At 37.6% G+C, this 18,244-nt stretch overlaps 1 protein-coding gene across 2 annotated transcripts; it reads right to left on the bottom strand.

The window, feature by feature from the left end:
- Window positions 1-206: 206 nt before the first annotated feature.
- On the bottom strand, window positions 207-11,618 carry LOC103477344 (L-threonine ammonia-lyase). 2 transcript variants are annotated; one of them, XM_017309176.1, is made up of 11 exons: window positions 11,522-11,618; window positions 7,048-7,369; window positions 5,848-5,964; window positions 5,527-5,768; window positions 4,515-4,680; window positions 3,619-3,718; window positions 2,872-2,947; window positions 2,585-2,710; window positions 1,725-1,892; window positions 1,583-1,640; window positions 207-445 (listed from the first exon to the last, which is right to left on the bottom strand). In XM_017309176.1, the coding sequence occupies exons 2-11, from the start codon at window positions 7,207-7,209 to the stop codon at window positions 347-349; spliced, it is 1,314 nt and encodes a 437-aa protein (XP_017164665.1). In that variant the 5' UTR covers window positions 7,210-7,369; window positions 11,522-11,618; the 3' UTR covers window positions 207-346. The 2 variants fall into 2 exon arrangements, with proteins under 2 accessions (XP_017164665.1, XP_008428633.1); XM_008430411.1 differs by lacking the exon at window positions 11,522-11,618 and adding an exon at window positions 11,283-11,515.
- Between the last annotated feature and the right edge of the window lie 6,626 nt (window positions 11,619-18,244).

Below are 18,244 nucleotides of genomic sequence, written 5' to 3' on the forward strand. Positions count from 1 at the left end.
GAGCGGGTGGAGTTCTGAACAGCGTGACGTCAACAGTAGCGACATTTCAGACAAAAAAAAGCCTGGTATCTGCCAAAATTAGTGTCAGCAGGTCTGGCCTTTTAAATAAACTGCAATCTGTGCACCCCTAGTTTTAATCTTTTCTTGCATTTGTATAATGTTAATGGGAAATTATCTTGAAACTAACCACACCGTCCAACCTGCAGCTAATTCAGAGTGTTTTATTCTGTTAAGAGCTAGATTCAGAGATTGGTCATGGTTATTGTCCTACTGACGGATGTGTTGGGAATCCCTTCCAGATTTATTTACACTCCACCTTCTTTCCTCTTGTCTGGTTTTGTTTCGATCACCGGTCCAGCCAGCATATCGAAGGGTAGCGCTCGTTCAGCGTCTTGCGCAGCTGAGTGCTTTGCGTCTTATCCCTGGTTTCCACCACGCACTCCACCTGTCAACACAACAAACACGTACGCTTCAGAGTTAGGGGGGGTCGCCTGCTAATCAGCCCAGACCTTTCACCTTTTGACACAGCCGGTTGGCAAACAACGCAACAATTAGTCTGGGCCGAAGAGGAAACAATGAATGGCCCAGAGATTAAGAGACTTTTCAGCTTGTTTCTAATCAGAATTAGGGAGATTAGAAACCAAGTCCAGGAAAAAGTGTTATGTTTGGTCTGAGGATGTGTTATGGTACTTTATATGGAGAGACTGGCGATGCTAATCAGTCTGCATGACCTGTTAGAACATGGCTAGGTCCCGGGAAATTAGTACATTTGGAAAAACTTTATTTTAGGGGTGTCCAAAGTGTGGCCCGCAGGCCATTTGTGGCCCTTAAAGTGATTTTGTGTGTAAATCAAAACAGCAGTTGAAAAACTGACACAAATTTGGTCAATAGATGCAGAGTTTTAAAATGATCAACATAATTTTCTTATGAATTATTTATCTTTTCAAAATAAATTCTCTTAAAGGAAACAAACCAATTAATAAAAAAGAACAACTCACATTTTTCGTTAAAAAGTTTTTGAGATAGCATCAGGTGGTTTTTCTGCTGTATCAAAATTTATTTCACAAAACTGCGATTGAAACACTTTCGCATTGTGAGTCACATGACCAACAACCAGACGTTACTACTGGCAAGAACCATGAAGAAGACGAGGACAGGAAGTGGTAGGACGACCACTTCCTACGTATTGACTTATCACATGAACAGAAATATTCACAAGACTTTAATTGCATTTATTATTTAATCATAACACCTCAATTGTCAAATTGAGTGTTTTTTTTGCCAATAGAGGAATATTGATAAAGTTTTACCCACATTTGTAATGGAAACAGTAAAACTGCGTTTATGCTTTTATTTTTTTATTAAACTTGGTTAAATCTAGCATTTTTAAAGAAAATGATCCTCAACTTATAAATTACTTGAAAATGGTCTCAAAACAACATTATCGTTTATTGCAATGACTTCAATTTATTATCCAGCAAAATTTGGCCCAACTGCAGCGTCTCTGAAGAAGCCTCTGACTGAAGACTCCATGACTAATGAAATCATGAAAAGGACAGAAAAGGACACATTACCCGCCTACCTTTGCTTTGAAGACGTCTGACTTGTCACCGTGTCTGCGATGGCAGACATCCAGCAGTCTGGGAGGAGAACGAAAACACGCCGAGTTAAAGAAAGCGTCTGGCACCAAAACGGGAACAGATTAAGCCTGAACCTGTCCTTACCTGACGTCCTCTCTGGACAGGACGTCCAGCAGTTTGGCCATGTCTCCTGGCCATTCTCCCAGCTGCACAGAGAATTTACTGACCCGGTCGTCCAGCACCAGAGCCCGGTCCACACACTGCCTCACCAGGTCCGGCTCCATGTTGGCGCTGCTCACCACAACCACCACCCTGCAGCAGAAACGGCTAGCATGAGGCAAAATGGTGGCCGGTGACGTCTAAACATGGGCAGAGTACGCAAAAACTGTACGCAAGTAACAGTAGCTCTACGTCAACATACTTTTACTCTAGAAGTAAAAAGTCGCAAGAAATTACTCAAGTAAGAGTAAAAAGTATTTGGTGGAAAGTTAACTCAAATACTGAGAAACCAATCGAATTACCAATGATTTAATATTTAAAAATTACATCATCAGACAGACCAAAATTTAAAGTTAAGTGGAAATCTTGGTATTTTAATTTATTGCCATAAATTAAATGATAATAATTAATATATAAATAACAAAAATTTATCAAATCAGGCAAAAGAAAATTTTCCAAATCGGTTTCTCTCAACAAAAAACGAACAGAAACTGCAGGCATTTGTCTGGTGAAGTTTTGGCTAAAACATGTTTGCTTTTCATTCAGTGGGTAGAAAATCCAGAAATTTTACTTAAGAGAAGAAATACTTCATTATAAAATTACTGAAGTAAAAGTAAAAAGTACAAATACTCCTAAAAGTAAATCAAAATATATAAAAAAAACGTTACTTAAGTAAATGTAACTGAGTAAATGTTACTTCCACCAGGGTGGCAACTGGGTCAAACCTCAGAGTTTAGACTGAAACCAGCTGCTGAACTACGACAACGTCAAAATATCTGACCCACTTTTTCCCTCTTAGTTCTGGAAGTTGCCCTGCCAATATGGCAGCCAGTCCCATGGCGCCCACTGTGTCCACTGTGGAGTGCTCCACCTCCTGAAACCGCAGCATCGCCACCAGACAGTCTTCCTCACTGACAACAAAACAGGAATCAAAAATCACACACTGAATTCACCAAGTGGGGATTAGAGATCGCACTGGTGAGATTATCCTGGAGACGCAACTTTGTTCGTCTCACTTCTTCGGTAATAACAGTTTTTTTTTTTTGGTGGATTTGTTGTGGAGCTGCAGTACCTGACAGGAATAACTTTGTTGATCAGTTTCTTGGACAGACGGAAGGTATTTGCACCAAGCGAACGCTCGTTAAAATCTGAAAAGAGAAATAATATACAATCTATTAAGAAAAGACATTTATTTATTGTGTTCCACAGTGATGTGAGCAGAAAGTTAACCGATTAATTAACTAATCGATTCTTCATTATCACCGTGACAACCTGCAGAAATAACAGTTTCAAGGTGCAGCTTGAAGTTACACAGTCAAAAGTTAACAGAAATAATTTCATATTTAGACAATAATAAAAAAGTATTTTTCAAAGTACAAACTGAATGTTTGTAACTTTGTAGCTTCAAACTAATACTTTAAAACTAAGTATTTCATACTTCAAACTAAGTATTTAGTTTGAAGCTAAATATTTAGTTTAGATCTAAAAATGTGGTTTGAAACTAAATATCTTGTTAACTAATATTTTATTTGGAGCAAAATGTTTAATTTTGAGCTAAATATTTAGCTAGTTACCTAAATATGTATTTTACTGCTAAATATTGAGGTGCTGAGCTAAATATTTAGTTTTAAATAAGTGAATAGACAACATGGTGAATTTTGACTTTGAAAAACGAACCCGTTTTCCTCTGTTTAATTATTAATGCTGCTAGCTTTTGACTGTGTAACTTCATGAACGGCACTTCAAAGTTTGATGGGTTTTGCATCAAAGCACAAAGCTGGAAAGAAAAGAGATCAGCAAAGAGCCGTTTGCTTCTCACCTCCGTACAGCTTCTTGTTGTGGTTGCTGTGCAGGTTTTTGATCGGGCCGTCTGTGTTCAGAGACTGCAGCAGCAGAGGGAAACCTTCTGGTTCAACTCCCTGTTGAAGAAAGTTCAACTGTTGATATTTAAACGTTCATAAGCTTTTAAAGGGAATGATGTCCAGTGTGGTTGAAATCAGAAAGGCAGATTCTCCATCTAAAACGGATGTCTTGTTTTAAGTGAAATAATTAAGTTACTTTTTCATCAGTACACCAAACCAAACCAACTTTATTTATAAAGCACTTTGAAACAACCACAGCTGATACAAAGTGCTGTACATTAAAACACAACATAACAATAAAAAAAGACACATTCTTGCAGTTTCTAAACAAAAACATACAGTTTAAAATTAGATCCCGCTGGAGTTGAAAGCAAAGTAAAATAGATGGGTTTTAAGACACAAGAATTACTGATTTAAAACAAGCTCCTACATCTTACTGAAATATTACTGTCCTATTTTAAGTGTACTGAGATATTTGCACTAAAAACTGAACAAAAGTACTTAAGATTTTGTTTTGATAAAGTAAATTGTACAGCAAACAGCGAATGTGCAAAATATACATTTTAAATTTTGGATATGGGATGAAAAACGTCCATTTTGTCAATTATGCTGTTTGTTAATCATTTTGTTGAAAGAATTCACTATTTTTTTTTTACTTCATTTTATTATCAAATATGTTTGACTTGACAATTTTGGCCCGTGTGACCAAACGTTCGGACACCCCTGATCTGGAAAGTAGCCTGTAACTTCTGGAAAATGTTTGTCACATTATGAACTATTGATAGCGTCTCCATGAAACATAAAACAGCACAAAAAGAAGCTTTATTATCATCATTTAGTACGGCTTACTTACTATAACGAGAATCTGGGAGTTGAGGTATTTGAGGGCTGCAGCGGTGCTGGCCAGAAGTCCATACTGTCCTGCTGCAGGAATGACCACTGCATCCACTTTGGGAATCTGGTCAAAGATCTCCATGCCCACAGTTCCCAGTCCTGCCAGGTACGCTGCACTCTCATCTCTGGAAACAAGGAAAGGCTTAGACGGGCTCATTCTGCATACTTTTCATTTAAACACTTAAGTTGTTTTGTACAATATTATAAATACACATAAACTAATAAATAATTCTGTTCTTCAATAAGAAAAATACATTTTGTTGCCTAATTAGCGCAGCTCCTTTAGTGAACTGTTGATTATTTGTGACAAGTTCAGCCATTTCTGCCTAACTTAACATTATTACAGTTTAGGATTATTATCCTAAAATTATTGTTGATTATTATTTTTTTTATTATTTTTATAATATTTGAACAGAAAAAGTGAGATTATTTATTTTTATTACAGAATTGGAACCAATTGAAGGGAAAGCTGCTTCTTGGTAAAACATTTATAGACAAAGGTTTTGTTTTTATCTTAAATGCATAATGTATATATTCTTTGCGCGGTTTTGATTTAATTATTGCTCTGAGTGTATTTTGATGTGCATTGATGATTTTGATTATATTTCACAAAATGTAATGTTTAATGTTTGTTTCGTAATTGATTGTATCATATTTTTATAAAGCACTTTGAACTGCCTTGTTGCTGAAATGTGCTCTTACACAAAGAAACTTGAATTTCATTATTTAGTTGAAGATTATTTCAGTAATCGATTAATCACAATTAATCCGATTAATCGTTTCAGCCCTAATATCTGAATATATCAAAACAGCCACACAGCATGGTGCTGCCATCACCGTGCTGTGCAGTTTGTTACGCTGTTTACTCCAGTTAAATATTAATCGATTACTAAATTAATTTCAGTAACCGATTAATCTGATTAATCGTTTCAGTCCCGTCCTGAATCTGGAGTTTTAAAAATGAGACTGACTCTTCCAGGTAGAGGTATCCGTTCTCTTTGGCCAGATGGCGGGCGTGGTTCTGGGAGTCGTGGCTGGTGCCGCCGTACGAGATGACCATGGCGCCGTAGTCTCTGTAGGTCCGCAGGCGTGGAGAAGAGCAGCTTGATGGCATGATGGCGAACACCGGTATCTTCAGCTCGGCCGCATGGTGAGCCACGGCCATGGAGAAGTTACAGTCGGTGGCCACGATCACACCTTTCCTCTGCTGCTCCTGGGAGGAGACAAACCCACGGTTATCGTCGTCTCCCTGATTCACAAATGATCAGAACAGAAGGAGTTCCTGCATTTACCTGTGTGAGGGAGGTGAGCAGGTACAGCACTCCTCTCTCCTTCACAGAGCCGGTGTAGTGAAGATGCTCCTTCTTCAGGAAGATCTCCATCCCGTACTGCTTGGACAGTCTGGAATACTGCGCACAAACAAGCAGCATCATCTGTTAAATGCTCACTGGCTGCTGCTTTCCGTTTAAACCAGATATGAAAAGGGACCTATTATGGAAAATTCACATCTTTGTTCTTTCATTTGCTTCTAAATTAAAGACCAAGCACTTAAAAAATAAAAATAAACACACAGACATTTTTGGGCAAAAACTTAATGTTTTTTGGTGTCTGGAAAATGAGCCACTTCAAAAACCCTCCAAATGTAACGTCACAAATCAGAACCTGTTACCTAGCGACCTCAGCAGAGTCCTGTACGTTACCTAGCAACCCAGCCGGCTGGTTTTACAGCTGTATGCGCTGTACAATGGCTGCTGGAAAAAACAAGTGTTTTGTTGATGACTTACTATTCAGAAACCACTTGCTGCATTCTCTCTAATTGTGCAGGAGGCTCTACTAATGCTTTTCAAAGATATACGGTTGTATAATTGCCCATCTGTTTGAAGCTATTTTCACGTACGAGTGTAAGTGTTGAGTTGGGAGGCATTGCTAGCAGCAGCTTATTTGGATTTAAAGTGATAAGATGCGATAATAGATAAATAATAATAGATAAATAGAACTGAGCGGACTGAAATCTCATTATCTAAGAATGATTTTGTGTAAAAAAATGTGATGAACATGTTTTGTTTAGCCCATAAACCGATCCTAACCTGTTCCAGGAAGCATAATAGGTCACCTTTAACGGGATTCAAAAATGTTTCATTTGTTCCAAAAGGAAACAGGGTCCCGTTAACACAGCCATGAGACGAACTAAACACACCCCTCGATTCTGCAGCTTGTAGAACCAAATTTATGAGCAAGAACCATCAGTAGTTGTACTTTAGTTTTTTTTTACAGTTTTTTTTACGTCATAGTGGATGAACTTTGACCCACTCTACATTCCAACACTGCTTTAATTCATTGCAAGTTGCTTGATTCTCACCTCCCTTCTCTGCTCTGTCTCAAATTTCTCCCATTGACATGGATTTCTCTGGCAGAATTTTAACCGAATTAGCTGCCTAAGCTAAACACGCACCACTCTCTGATTGCCTCATAAATTCACCCAACCAGCATACCGTGCAAGGTGTCTTCTGTATCGCTGACTGCATCGTGAAGGCCGCCGCGCTGATGTCCTCAAATCGGAGGAACTGAGCCGGAGGTTTGGGGATGATCCTGAACTCACTCACTCTCCTGGTTTTGGGGGGATCCATGAGCTTTATCTCATGGGTTCCAGCCATGCTTATTTGGTGGTACTTGACATCTCCATTGAGAAGTTCCTCCTCACCAAAGTCCTTGAGACGCTCCGGTTCAATGAGAGTTGGCCGGCGGCCCACGGCGCCGTTACAGACGGGTTTGTAGGAGCCTCCTGGTAGACTGGGGCCAAGACGCAGTTCCTCCCTGAAATAATAAACAAATGAGAATGACTTTCAGGTGCTAATGTCCTTGTCGGAAGGTACTAAACTCATTGGAACTTCTACTAGAGATTCATAACGAAAAGCTTGACAAATCTAAACATTTTAAGATTGTTCAAAGACAATCCCCAGACCTTTGATTTGGTTCCTTAGTCTCCTGAATTTTAACCAATTTCAGCTTCTAATAGGTGGTTTCAGGGTTGGGCAATAAATGAATCTTATCATTGATTTTTTTTATTATTAAATTTTTGGAAAATCTGGATAATTTTCCACTAGTGCTCTCCTTGGGTTTCCATAGCTCAGAGTGATGTCAGCACATCCACGGCGGCCATTTTGTTTGACAAGCATGTTTTACAGCATCTATTTCTTGTACTTTTCATTCAGGTCAATTCTATGACTGAATTAAGCTATAAATACTTTTTTCAGTTATGTGAATAAAGTCAAAGTATTACAAGAATACAATCATGGTAATAGTACAGTTGTTATATGACAACAAAGTCAAAATAAAATGAGAATCAAGTTTTAATATTATAAAGTTGTAGTATTAGAGGAATGAAGTAGTAATTTTATGAAAACCCCAACACAAAAAATAACAGAAAATTAATTATTCAAGTTTTTTCTCTTTAAAGCAAGTTTTTTTTCGTATTTTTAAGATGTTCTTCTGGTAAAATCAAGTCTTTGTTCTGCTAATAAGATGATTTTTCTCTGTGAATTAAAGCTTGCAACTTTTTTTGGAATAGAAAACAAGAGGAAAACAAGCATTGATTAAAGATATTTAATCGCCGCGCCATCCTCCTCCTAGCACTTCCTGCCGTGTTCTTCGTATTTTCTGGCTGTAGTAACAAACATCCTGTTGTTGATCACATGACTCGTGTGATGTTAAAAAAGTGTTGCAGTTTTGTGACTAATTTCGATGCAACCAAACAAACCCACCTCATCCTAGCTTAAAAACCTTTATCTGAAAACGCTATGAAACGTTTCCCTTACATTTCATCTCTAAACTGTGACAACATTCAAGATGGCCGCACATTTACTTCTGTTTGATGCGTGTACCTTCTTAATAAAGCACTTTTATCACAATAAACACTTTTAAGATGACAGTTCCTGGTATTTCCAGGGTTATAAGAACCAGAACTGGCCTCAGTAAGTGTAGACAGAAATAATAAATCCTTCAAGTCTGAGCTGAATTGATTCATCCTTCACATCTATCCAGCTTTAAGTGGCTGTGACTGATTACATCAATAAGTCTACTTATGATTTATTGGTTAGTTCGGTTGCTCTTATAAGGGAGATGTAAATTAAGTGGTAATTTAGAGCTGAAGGGAGGATAGTTTGATTTATAACAGCTCGGTAAATGGACACAATTAATCTGAATTGTTTAATTTTGCTCCATATATACTCTCATTTATCAAAGGACACCAAACAAACCTGGTTTGGATTTTTTTTATGCATATTCTGAAGCGTAATTTATAGAGCAGGCCTTCTGCAACATAAAGGATTACCCATAATGCATTAAGTAATGTGCTTAGGCACTAAAACAAATCAAAATGGATTTAGCGGATGTGGGTTTATTTTGGTAGATGGCCACCAGGTGGCGCTGCTCTCTCAGATAAATCTCGCTCGCAGACAACACCCTGCTCCATTTCCTTCACCAGTGATCTATTATAAGCAGCACATTCACCTTTCACCTGGCCTCACGAATCCATTACCGCTCCCTGCCCCACTTTATATTTAGTCCAGTGAAAACTGAGTGCCCTTATTATTGTGAATGAGAATAAGAGGAGAGTCCAAAGCTGCACCTGTGTTAGAGGTGCTTTGAATCAAGGGCAGCGTTCAATAATAATAATAATAATAAAAAAAAGCATCAAAGAAGGGAAAAGAAAAACATGGCGACCTTGAAGAATCTCTTCAAAGGAGAAGAAGAGGGGATGAAGTGGTAAGCAGGAGCTTATTCTGCTTCAAATGGTCCAGAAAAAAAAAAAATAACGACTCAGGATGAAGCAAAGCGGGTCAAGGAGGCATTTAACCCAGCAGGCTTTTATCATTTTAGCAGGTCTTCCTCAAAGAGTTCATTTGTATGAATGGTGAAGCTTTTTCTGAAGGCCCTGCCTGCTGACGCTGCTTTACTTAATGTTCACTGCAAAAACACAAAGTCTTACCAAGTATTCTTTGGTCTAGTTTCTCATCCTAATATCTTAGTTCACTTGAAATAAGACAAAACCATGTTAAAAGTCATTTTTAGCAAGATGCAGACATTTTGTTTCAAGGGAATCGTTTCTTACTTTTGATGAAAAAGTTCTAATTCCGTTGGCAGAATGTCATTATTTATCTGCCAATTGAACAAGAATTTTTTAAAATCAATATTAAGGAATTAGTTACTTAAAACAAGCCTCCATATCCTGCTGAAAAGTTACTTTAAGTTAGTTTTGTCTTATTTCAACTGTAATAAGATATTTACACTAGAAATAAGTAAGACTTTGTGTTTTTGAAGTGTACCAAGCATCTTAGTACACTTGAAATAAGACAACACTGTCTTACAAATAACTTTTCAGCAAGATAAAGGAGCTTTAAGTCGATGATACTTTAATATATCATTTATAAAATGGGGGAAATGCCATAATCTACCACTTTTTCATAAATATTATGGAATTTACTAAAAACAAGCTCCTAAATCTTGCTGAAAAGTTACTTTTTCTCTTATTTCAAGTGTAGTAAATTATTTGCACTGAAAACTAGACAAAACAACTTGGTCAGATTTTGTGTTTTTACAGTGTTGAGGTTTGGAATCAGTTGAATTTCTTGCCTGGTTTGCTTTAGTCTGCTTGAGTGCAGAACTAAAAGTGTGACCAAGTGACTCTTAGGAGGCTCTTCTTCAGTTTCTGTCTGCCTTTCTGGCAAAACCATCAAAATGAGCAGGAAACCAAACAGAGAGAGAGAATTTTGAGGGAATCGGATGGACCAACTGAGAAGGTAAACTCGGCCTGCTGAGCCAAATCAAGGATATCAAAGACCAGTAAATGTGTTTCCATTACAAATGTGAGCAAATCTTTGTCAATAGATTTGCAAAAAAACCCCACAATTTTGCAATTGCGGTGTTTCCATTAAATAAGAAATAAAATTAAAATCACAAGTAAATAAGCTTGTTCACGCAATAAATCATTAAAAATGATAGCAGTGACGGATGTAAACAGTTCCAGGGGATGTATTCATAATTTAGTCGTGGTGCTAGAACTCATCATAAACCAGCGACAAGAGGAAACAATGAACTTCTTATATTTCGGAACGTTTTGGGAAAATTATAGTCGCAGATGTTATAGAAGAGCTTCGTATTCAACATGCCCAAGAGACAGATAACATTTTATGAACTGTGCCATGAGAGCTCTAGTGAAAAGAAAAACATCATCCTCCTACCACTTCCTGTCATCTTCTTTATTTATTCATTTTTATTTAAAACAGATAAATAATAATTAAAAAAGACAGCAGAACAAGCAATCAATGGGACAGAACAAAACATGTGCAAGAACAAAATTATTAGTTTGCCACTACTTTTCTGTTTGAAAGTACTAGACGGAAGTGAGTATTTATCTTCTTTTGCCAGTAGAAACATTGTTATTGATCACGTGTTTAACGCAAAAAAATGTTTCTATACGGCTAACAAACCACCTTGTCTCAGCAAAAATGTTTTTTTAATCGAAAAACGTGAACATTTTCGAAATTGCCCTGTTTCTATTACACAAATTTATTTTCGTACTTTTAATTTTATGGCCAACATAAAAGCAGCTACAAAGACTGGCGCACATTTGTAATGGAAACGCAGCTAATGTTGCAGGTGGAGCTATAATGGCTGCTAGCCTGGGGCAGGTCAGGGGTCTGGGTCTCTACTGGTTGCTACGTCCCACCTCGCCCAGAACGGGTCATTCTCCTCGCTGTCTTTAATTGCAGGCCTCGGTGCAAACAAACGCTCCAGTCGCTCGCTCAGGTAGCTGGAGTAGAATAACTGGGCCGCAAAGTTCATCCTGACCGAGGAAGCAACGAATCCTGCTCGGGCTGCTGCGTGTCCGAGGGATAACAGGACACTTGACTGGAGCTTCTGCCCAACCCGAGCTGCCTGCCCCGGAGGTATTTAAGAGCGGATTACCTGCAGACACATGGCGGCTGTGGAGAGTCTCTGCTGTGGCTCTATTCCTGGGCGCGGATTACTTCCCCTTTCTGTGACGCGATGCTAATCAGACGGTCTAAGGAGATAGATGGAGAATTAGGGTTTATCTGGAGGCAGGTGAACTGGAAGCTACACACACAAGAAACAACCGTGGAGTGAGAAGGAAAAGGGAAAATGGAAACGATTTTAGGGGAAAACCTTTTTCTTGATTTGCTGCATTGAAGGGGAAGAGCTAATATCAGTTTGGGAAACTTTAACAACACAAAGAGTTTAGTTTATTTGGTGGATTTCAGGAGATGCACACTGCAAAAACACAAAATCTTACTAAGTATTTTTGGTCTAGTTTCTAGTTGTACACTTGAAATAAGACATACCAATTTTTCAGCAAGATAGGATTTTATTTTAACTCAACAAATCCTCAATATTGATGAAAAAGTATTAGTTCTACTGGCAGATGATTTCACTTATAACATAGGAAAAAAGTTAGTGAATTGTTACCTAACAATATCCTATTAAATAACACAAAAAAAGTATAATTAAAAATACAACCATGTTTTGCTATTTCTATTTTACATGCCAAATAGTTTTGGTCCCGTTTCTAGTGTAAATATAGAAACTGAAATAATGTAAATTTAACTTAGAAGCAACATTTCAGAAATATACAGGAGCTTGTTTTAAGTAAATAATTTTTTATGTAGAAAAAATGTCTTGTTATAAGTGAAATAATCTGCCAGTGGAAATAATACTTTTTCATTAACTCCTATATCTTTGCTGAAAAGTTCATTTGTCTTATTCCAAGTGTAGTGAGATATCTGCAGTAGAAACTGGACCAAAATTAGTTGGTAAGATTTTGTGTTTTTGCAGTGTAACCAGGACAGAATAAAATAGATGGAACTGGCTCTAGCTAAGTCACAGCAGGCGGTTCAGATCCTGTTTAACTCTGATCAGGTGTCCAATGTGATCCTCAAATCTGTATTTAGCAGCAACTGTAGACGCCAAGAATTACTGGAAAGAGCTCCTGAAGGTAACATGAGTGTTCCCAAAATGTAGGATATGTGAAAGGAAGGATGGCACAAATAAATTAAAACATTCTGGCTGAGGCGCTTTGTTGGCTCACAAAGTTTCTGAACTCAATGCGTCAGCACCGAGGCGAACTTTTAACTATTTACAGCTAGAAGTTTTCCTTTTTCATCACAGGGTTTGGTTCTCCTCCTAACAATGTTGGGAAAACATACAAAATGCATTGCTGGGCATCTGTTGTGTTTTATTTTAAAGAAGTTATAACAGGTTTATCTGAGATTCTCTAATATTTCCAACAACACTCACATTTTACGTGCTACTAAATTCATCACTATAATAATTCCTAGAGTTCATACATCATTTTTGCTGCACCCAAATATTGGAACAACTTGCATTAAGGTTCAGTACGCCAACTATCAATCCAGTAAAAAACATAATTTATGATCAATGTAACTTAATTTTTGAAAACTGTTGATTTATTATGTGTACATAGTACATTTAGTCCATTTGAACTTGGTTGTTTTTTATTTATTTTGTTTGCTATATGGTATTCTTCTGTTTTCCGATATCTATTTCATTATGTTTTAATGTTTTCTGAACAGGTCCTTGTTGAAAATAAGAATTTGTTTTAAATCAAATTGCTTAAATAAAATAAAATAATGAGATTTCCACTTCTCAGTTCAGCCTACTTTGAGTTCCGTTTGGGTTGCTAGGTAACGGGGCTGACGTTGGCTGAGGTTGCTAGGTAACGGGGCAGTGCCCACCAATTGTGACTAAACAACAAGGAGTTTTTTCAAACGGCTCGTTTTCCAGACAACAAAAAACCTTAAGTTATTGATAGGAAACAGATGGATGATTTCTGTTTTCTGTTTTCAGAGACCAAGTACAAAAACGTTTCCCCGTTAAAAGGTGCAGTTTGACAGGGAAAAGGTTGGATTTCCACTCACTGAATAAGCACACTGCAAAAAGAAAACATATTTTAGCTCAAATATTATAGTACACTTGAAATATGATAATACTAACTTGCAGGCAACTTTCCAGCAAGATAATTTAGCTTCCGTGAAGTAAATAATTTCTTAATATAGATGAAAAAGTACTATGTCTATTGGCAGATCATTTCACTTTTAACTGTATTTTCCCATAAGTGACATAATCTGCCAGTGGAAGTAGTACTTTTTCATTTTTAGCAATGAAACTGAAAATGATGAGTTAATCACAGTGACTACACTTTATAGCATATTTAGTCTCTACAAACTCCACAGAAAACAAAGTACCAAATTTTAAGGGTTTTCTTGGATTTTTCAGGTGAGAACAAAAGAGAATAGATAAAGTATAGATTATAGTATCCATATATTTTTAATCACTTCACAGCCCTTACACTGTAAAACTGTATTATAATCACTTCAAAATCAGAGGAAGCTTGTAACATTCACAGATAGTTAATAAAAACCACCAACTAAAAGCAGCAACAACCCCCAAGCAGTAAACAGACGTGGATTTAAAATCTTTGGCAGTTGAAATTAACAGAAAGTATGAGCTTCAGCGGCTTATAAACTCATATTACTGAACTCTAACTATATTCAACTCAAAGCTAACCAAATATTTAGCTAGCTCAGAGCTAAATATTTGGTGTGGAGCTAATTATTTAGTTCGTAAGCTAAATATGTAAGATGCTAACTAAATATTTTACTTGCTAACTAAATATTTAGCTTCAACTGATTATTTAGCTTGTGGAGCCAAATATTTAATTGGTAAATAAAATATTTAGCTTGATATTCAAATGAATAATATGGTTAAAGGGACTAAACCCCCATTTTTTTCTCTTTTGAAACAAAAACAAATTTTTTGCTGTTAATTTTGACTACAAGTTTACTAATAGCACCCCGTATTCTCTAAGACCGAGTAAAGACTTGTTCTGCTCAATAAAAAGCCAACAGCACTTCTAGACAGGAGTAAATTGAGCCGCGCTCCATTTTCTCAGGATTTTGCACTGTCCGGCGGCCATTTTGGGCCCTTTTAGTAAACAATCAAAACAGCTGAAGCACTGAATGATGACGCACCCCCAGGAGCATCCAGGTAAATCCAAAGACAAAGGAGCTGCCATTCGGACGTAGGGATCGTCTTGATCCCCACTGGCTTTAATACGGACTCAACATGGAGCATTATACAGCTTACCTGGCAAGCTTTGAGGTCTAATCACTCAGTTTTATTATTTTCATTCCAGCATAACAAAAAACACCAACTGTTTATATTAATATGATTTTTATGCATAAAACAGTTCGGGGGGGTCTATGGGATCTACAGAATAAGCAGTAAATGACCCTGAGGAGTAATAATTTACTAGCTTCCCACCTTTATCTCTTTAGTCAAGCTGTTGATAGCCTCCGTAAGTACAGAAAAGCCACAATAGGATTAGAAGAGGACAAAGTCAAGGAAAATCAAGTGCAAGTAATGACTTCACACGCCCCGCCGCGCACCCCATTCAGATTAGATTCAACATCTCAAACGGCAGGAAGGCGGTGCTGACAGGCCTGAGGTTGAATGAAAATAAGAGATACGTGAACGGCAGGAAGAGGAGGGGAGGACAGGAATAGACGGAGAAAAGGTGACCCTGCCTCCAGGAATCCGTCACACCACGGATCAGCGTGGCACCAGCCAGAGGTCATGTGATCCTCTGGTTTTGTGCTCTGAGGACCTTTTGCTCTTTACATTGTGTCTGCTGGCTCATCCTGAGCCGACACTCGCAAGATGGCTGAACAAACAAATCTACAACTAAAATGGATGAAATCTCCATTTTAGTTCTTTCATATCAGTTTGATGAACAGTTGCTCTAAAGTCTAAACCTGCGGTGTACCTCAGGGGTCTATACTTGGACCTGTCTTTTTTGAAACACAGAGAGTCTGCATACTGCTGTAAACTTTTAAAAATGAAAGAAACAAGTAAAAAAAATTGATTTGAAGGTTAGAAAAATGTTACTGACTGGAAAACCTAAAGTGCTTTTACACTGAAACACCTGAAAGAGGGTTTTGGCCACAGAAACGTCAACTTTTAAAATATTGTCCACACTTTCATTCAATACTTAATAATTATTACATTTATTTAGTGTAAATACTGAATTATGCATTCTGATTTTAGTCGGCCAGGTGCCATTTTATTTTTTCTTTTGCCAAAATCTTTTCCAGTTTGCTCCTGCTATGCTAGCTTAAGGGTCAAAGTTCCACATACACATTTTTTCATATGTAACAAGACATTTATGCTATTAGTGAAATAATCTGCCAGTAAAACTGGGCCTTTTTTGTCAATATTAAGGATTTTTTGACTGAACAACATCCTGTATCCTGCTGAAAAGTTACTTGTTAGTTTTGTCTTATTTCGACTACAAACTGGACCAACAATACTTGGTAATATTTCCTGTTTTCTTTTGCTCTCACCACAGACTCTATCCAAACATTAATGTTACTCACCAGTAAAAGATTACTTTAAACCTAAATCTGCTGCGTGAATTAATGATTTGGCTCATATCTGTATTTCAAAGAGAAAATGACATTTTGATTTGCTGAATTTCCACAATTTAAATATTCATAACACCCACACAAAGTTTAAAAACGAATTGCATCAGAGAGATCCCATGTTTTAAAATCTCCTTCACGTCACTCTTCTCCGTTCGAGGGGTTTGGAGGATGATATTGGAAATGTGACATTTAGCCGTTTCTTATCTCGACACGTCTTTGACCTTTCTCCCTCGGTTTTTATCTGTTTACAGTCAGACGTGCCTCCCAACCCCGTCCTGTCATAAACCCCCCCCTGATCCCTTCACTCGTTTGCCCCCCAGTTTTGTTCGCCTCCGTGCTAAAATCGTAGATCTACTTAAGCGGCCAGACGAGTGCGGCAGAGGAGGAGGAGGAGGAGGCTGAAGACGGTCTGGCTTAACGAAGATAGCCGTGTTTACGACGCAACAGTCGAGTCGGTCCGTGTGTGGGGAGGCGTGTGAGTCGGAGAGACAGGGAGAGCGAGACGGGTCAGTTCAGTGGGAGGTACAGGAACTAATCAATGCAATTATATATATATAAAAGGCGGTCAGATTTTCCCAGGAGGAGGAAAGCAGCTTTAATCCTGGTGTGTTTTTAACCACGAGGCATTTCAAATATTAAATTGAGAATAATTAGAAGGTTGTTCTGGTTTGAAATGAGAAATATTTGATGCACTGCAGTCTAGTGATGCAAGTCGGTGTAAGACAGAACTGATTTATTTCAAGTGCTGTGTTTCCAAGACGTGCACTGCAAAAACACCAAATCTTACCAAGTCTTTTGGTCTATTCTAGTGCAAATATCTTAAAATAAAACCAACTTTTCAGGCAGATATAGGAGCTTTTTTACGTCAATAATTCCTTAGCAGTGAAGAAAAGGTACTACTTCCACTGGCAGATTATTTCACTTTTATACGAGAAATAATCTGTCAATGGAACGACAACTTCTACTTCAATATCAAAAGGGGAGCATTAGGTATTTTTCACCCACATGGTGTCATCTTATAGCACAATCAAGTAACTATGTTACCTTCAGTTAGCATAAAAATTATGCTTACAGCGCTGGAAAAAATTAAGAGACCACTTATAATGATCAAGTCCTCAGATTTTACTCTTTATAGGTTTATGTTTGAGCAAAATTAACATTGTTCTTTTATTCTATGAACTACTGACAATATGTCTCTGAAAGTCCAAGCAAAAATGTAATATTTGCAGAAAATGAGAAATGGTCAAAATAACAAAAAGGATGCAGCGCTTTCAGACCTCAAATAAAGCAAAGAAAACAAGTTCATATCGATTTAGAAACAACAATACTGATGTTTTAACTCAATATTTGGTGGAAAAACCATCAGATTTTTAATGGGGTTCAGTGCAGTGGGCTCTTCATTTTTTCCTGAGTTGTATATCAGATATAACTTAAAACAAAATTATTTTGTAATTTCTGAAACTCCGCCTTCAGGATGTCAATACATCGCTCCTCTATTGACTTTTTTACTACGTTTTTTCCAGTGTTTCAATGACAAGTAGCTCGTATAATGAGCTCAGCTGATGTGCAGTTCAGCCAGGTGTTTGCTAATTGCTGCTAGCTAGTCTGAAGGAGCTGAGTAGAGGAGCCACAGGAAAGGGCTGCTTGGAAACTGCATAGGTGGAGCTGCGCCTCGAAGGCGGAGCTAAGTCCCACCCAGGTGTTTAACACAGCTGGATGGTTGCCACGGAGATTTAAGGATTTCTCAAACATTCATGAAATAATCAAGGCAACATTCCAGGCGTGTTTTGATGAGGGAATAACATATTAAGATACAGAGCTCAAAGAAGTCAAATTTTACATGTTACTCCCTCTTAATTTGTGGAACTATTCTGGTTTTTTATGTTATTTAGGGGAGATAGAATCAAACTCTGGAAAAAAAAGATTCAGATAAAAAACTAAAAGTTCGTGACATTGTATGTATGTATTTGATGTTTGACTTTTTTTTTCTCTACCAAGAGAAACCCCATCATGTCATGTTTTTCTTTAGGTAAAGATGATTTGCATGAATATCACAGTGAAGAACAGACACTGGTTAGTAAATATAATCCAGGTATCCTGGATAGCAGCCAGTTTCCAACTGGTCTGAGAACACTCCCTCCCCTGAACGTCCCACTTCTTCCAAATAACT

The sequence above is a fragment of the Poecilia reticulata genome, linkage group LG15, assembly GCF_000633615.1.
Source record: "Poecilia reticulata strain Guanapo linkage group LG15, Guppy_female_1.0+MT, whole genome shotgun sequence".
In the NCBI taxonomy this organism is placed as follows: Eukaryota; Metazoa; Chordata; class Actinopteri; order Cyprinodontiformes; family Poeciliidae; genus Poecilia; species Poecilia reticulata.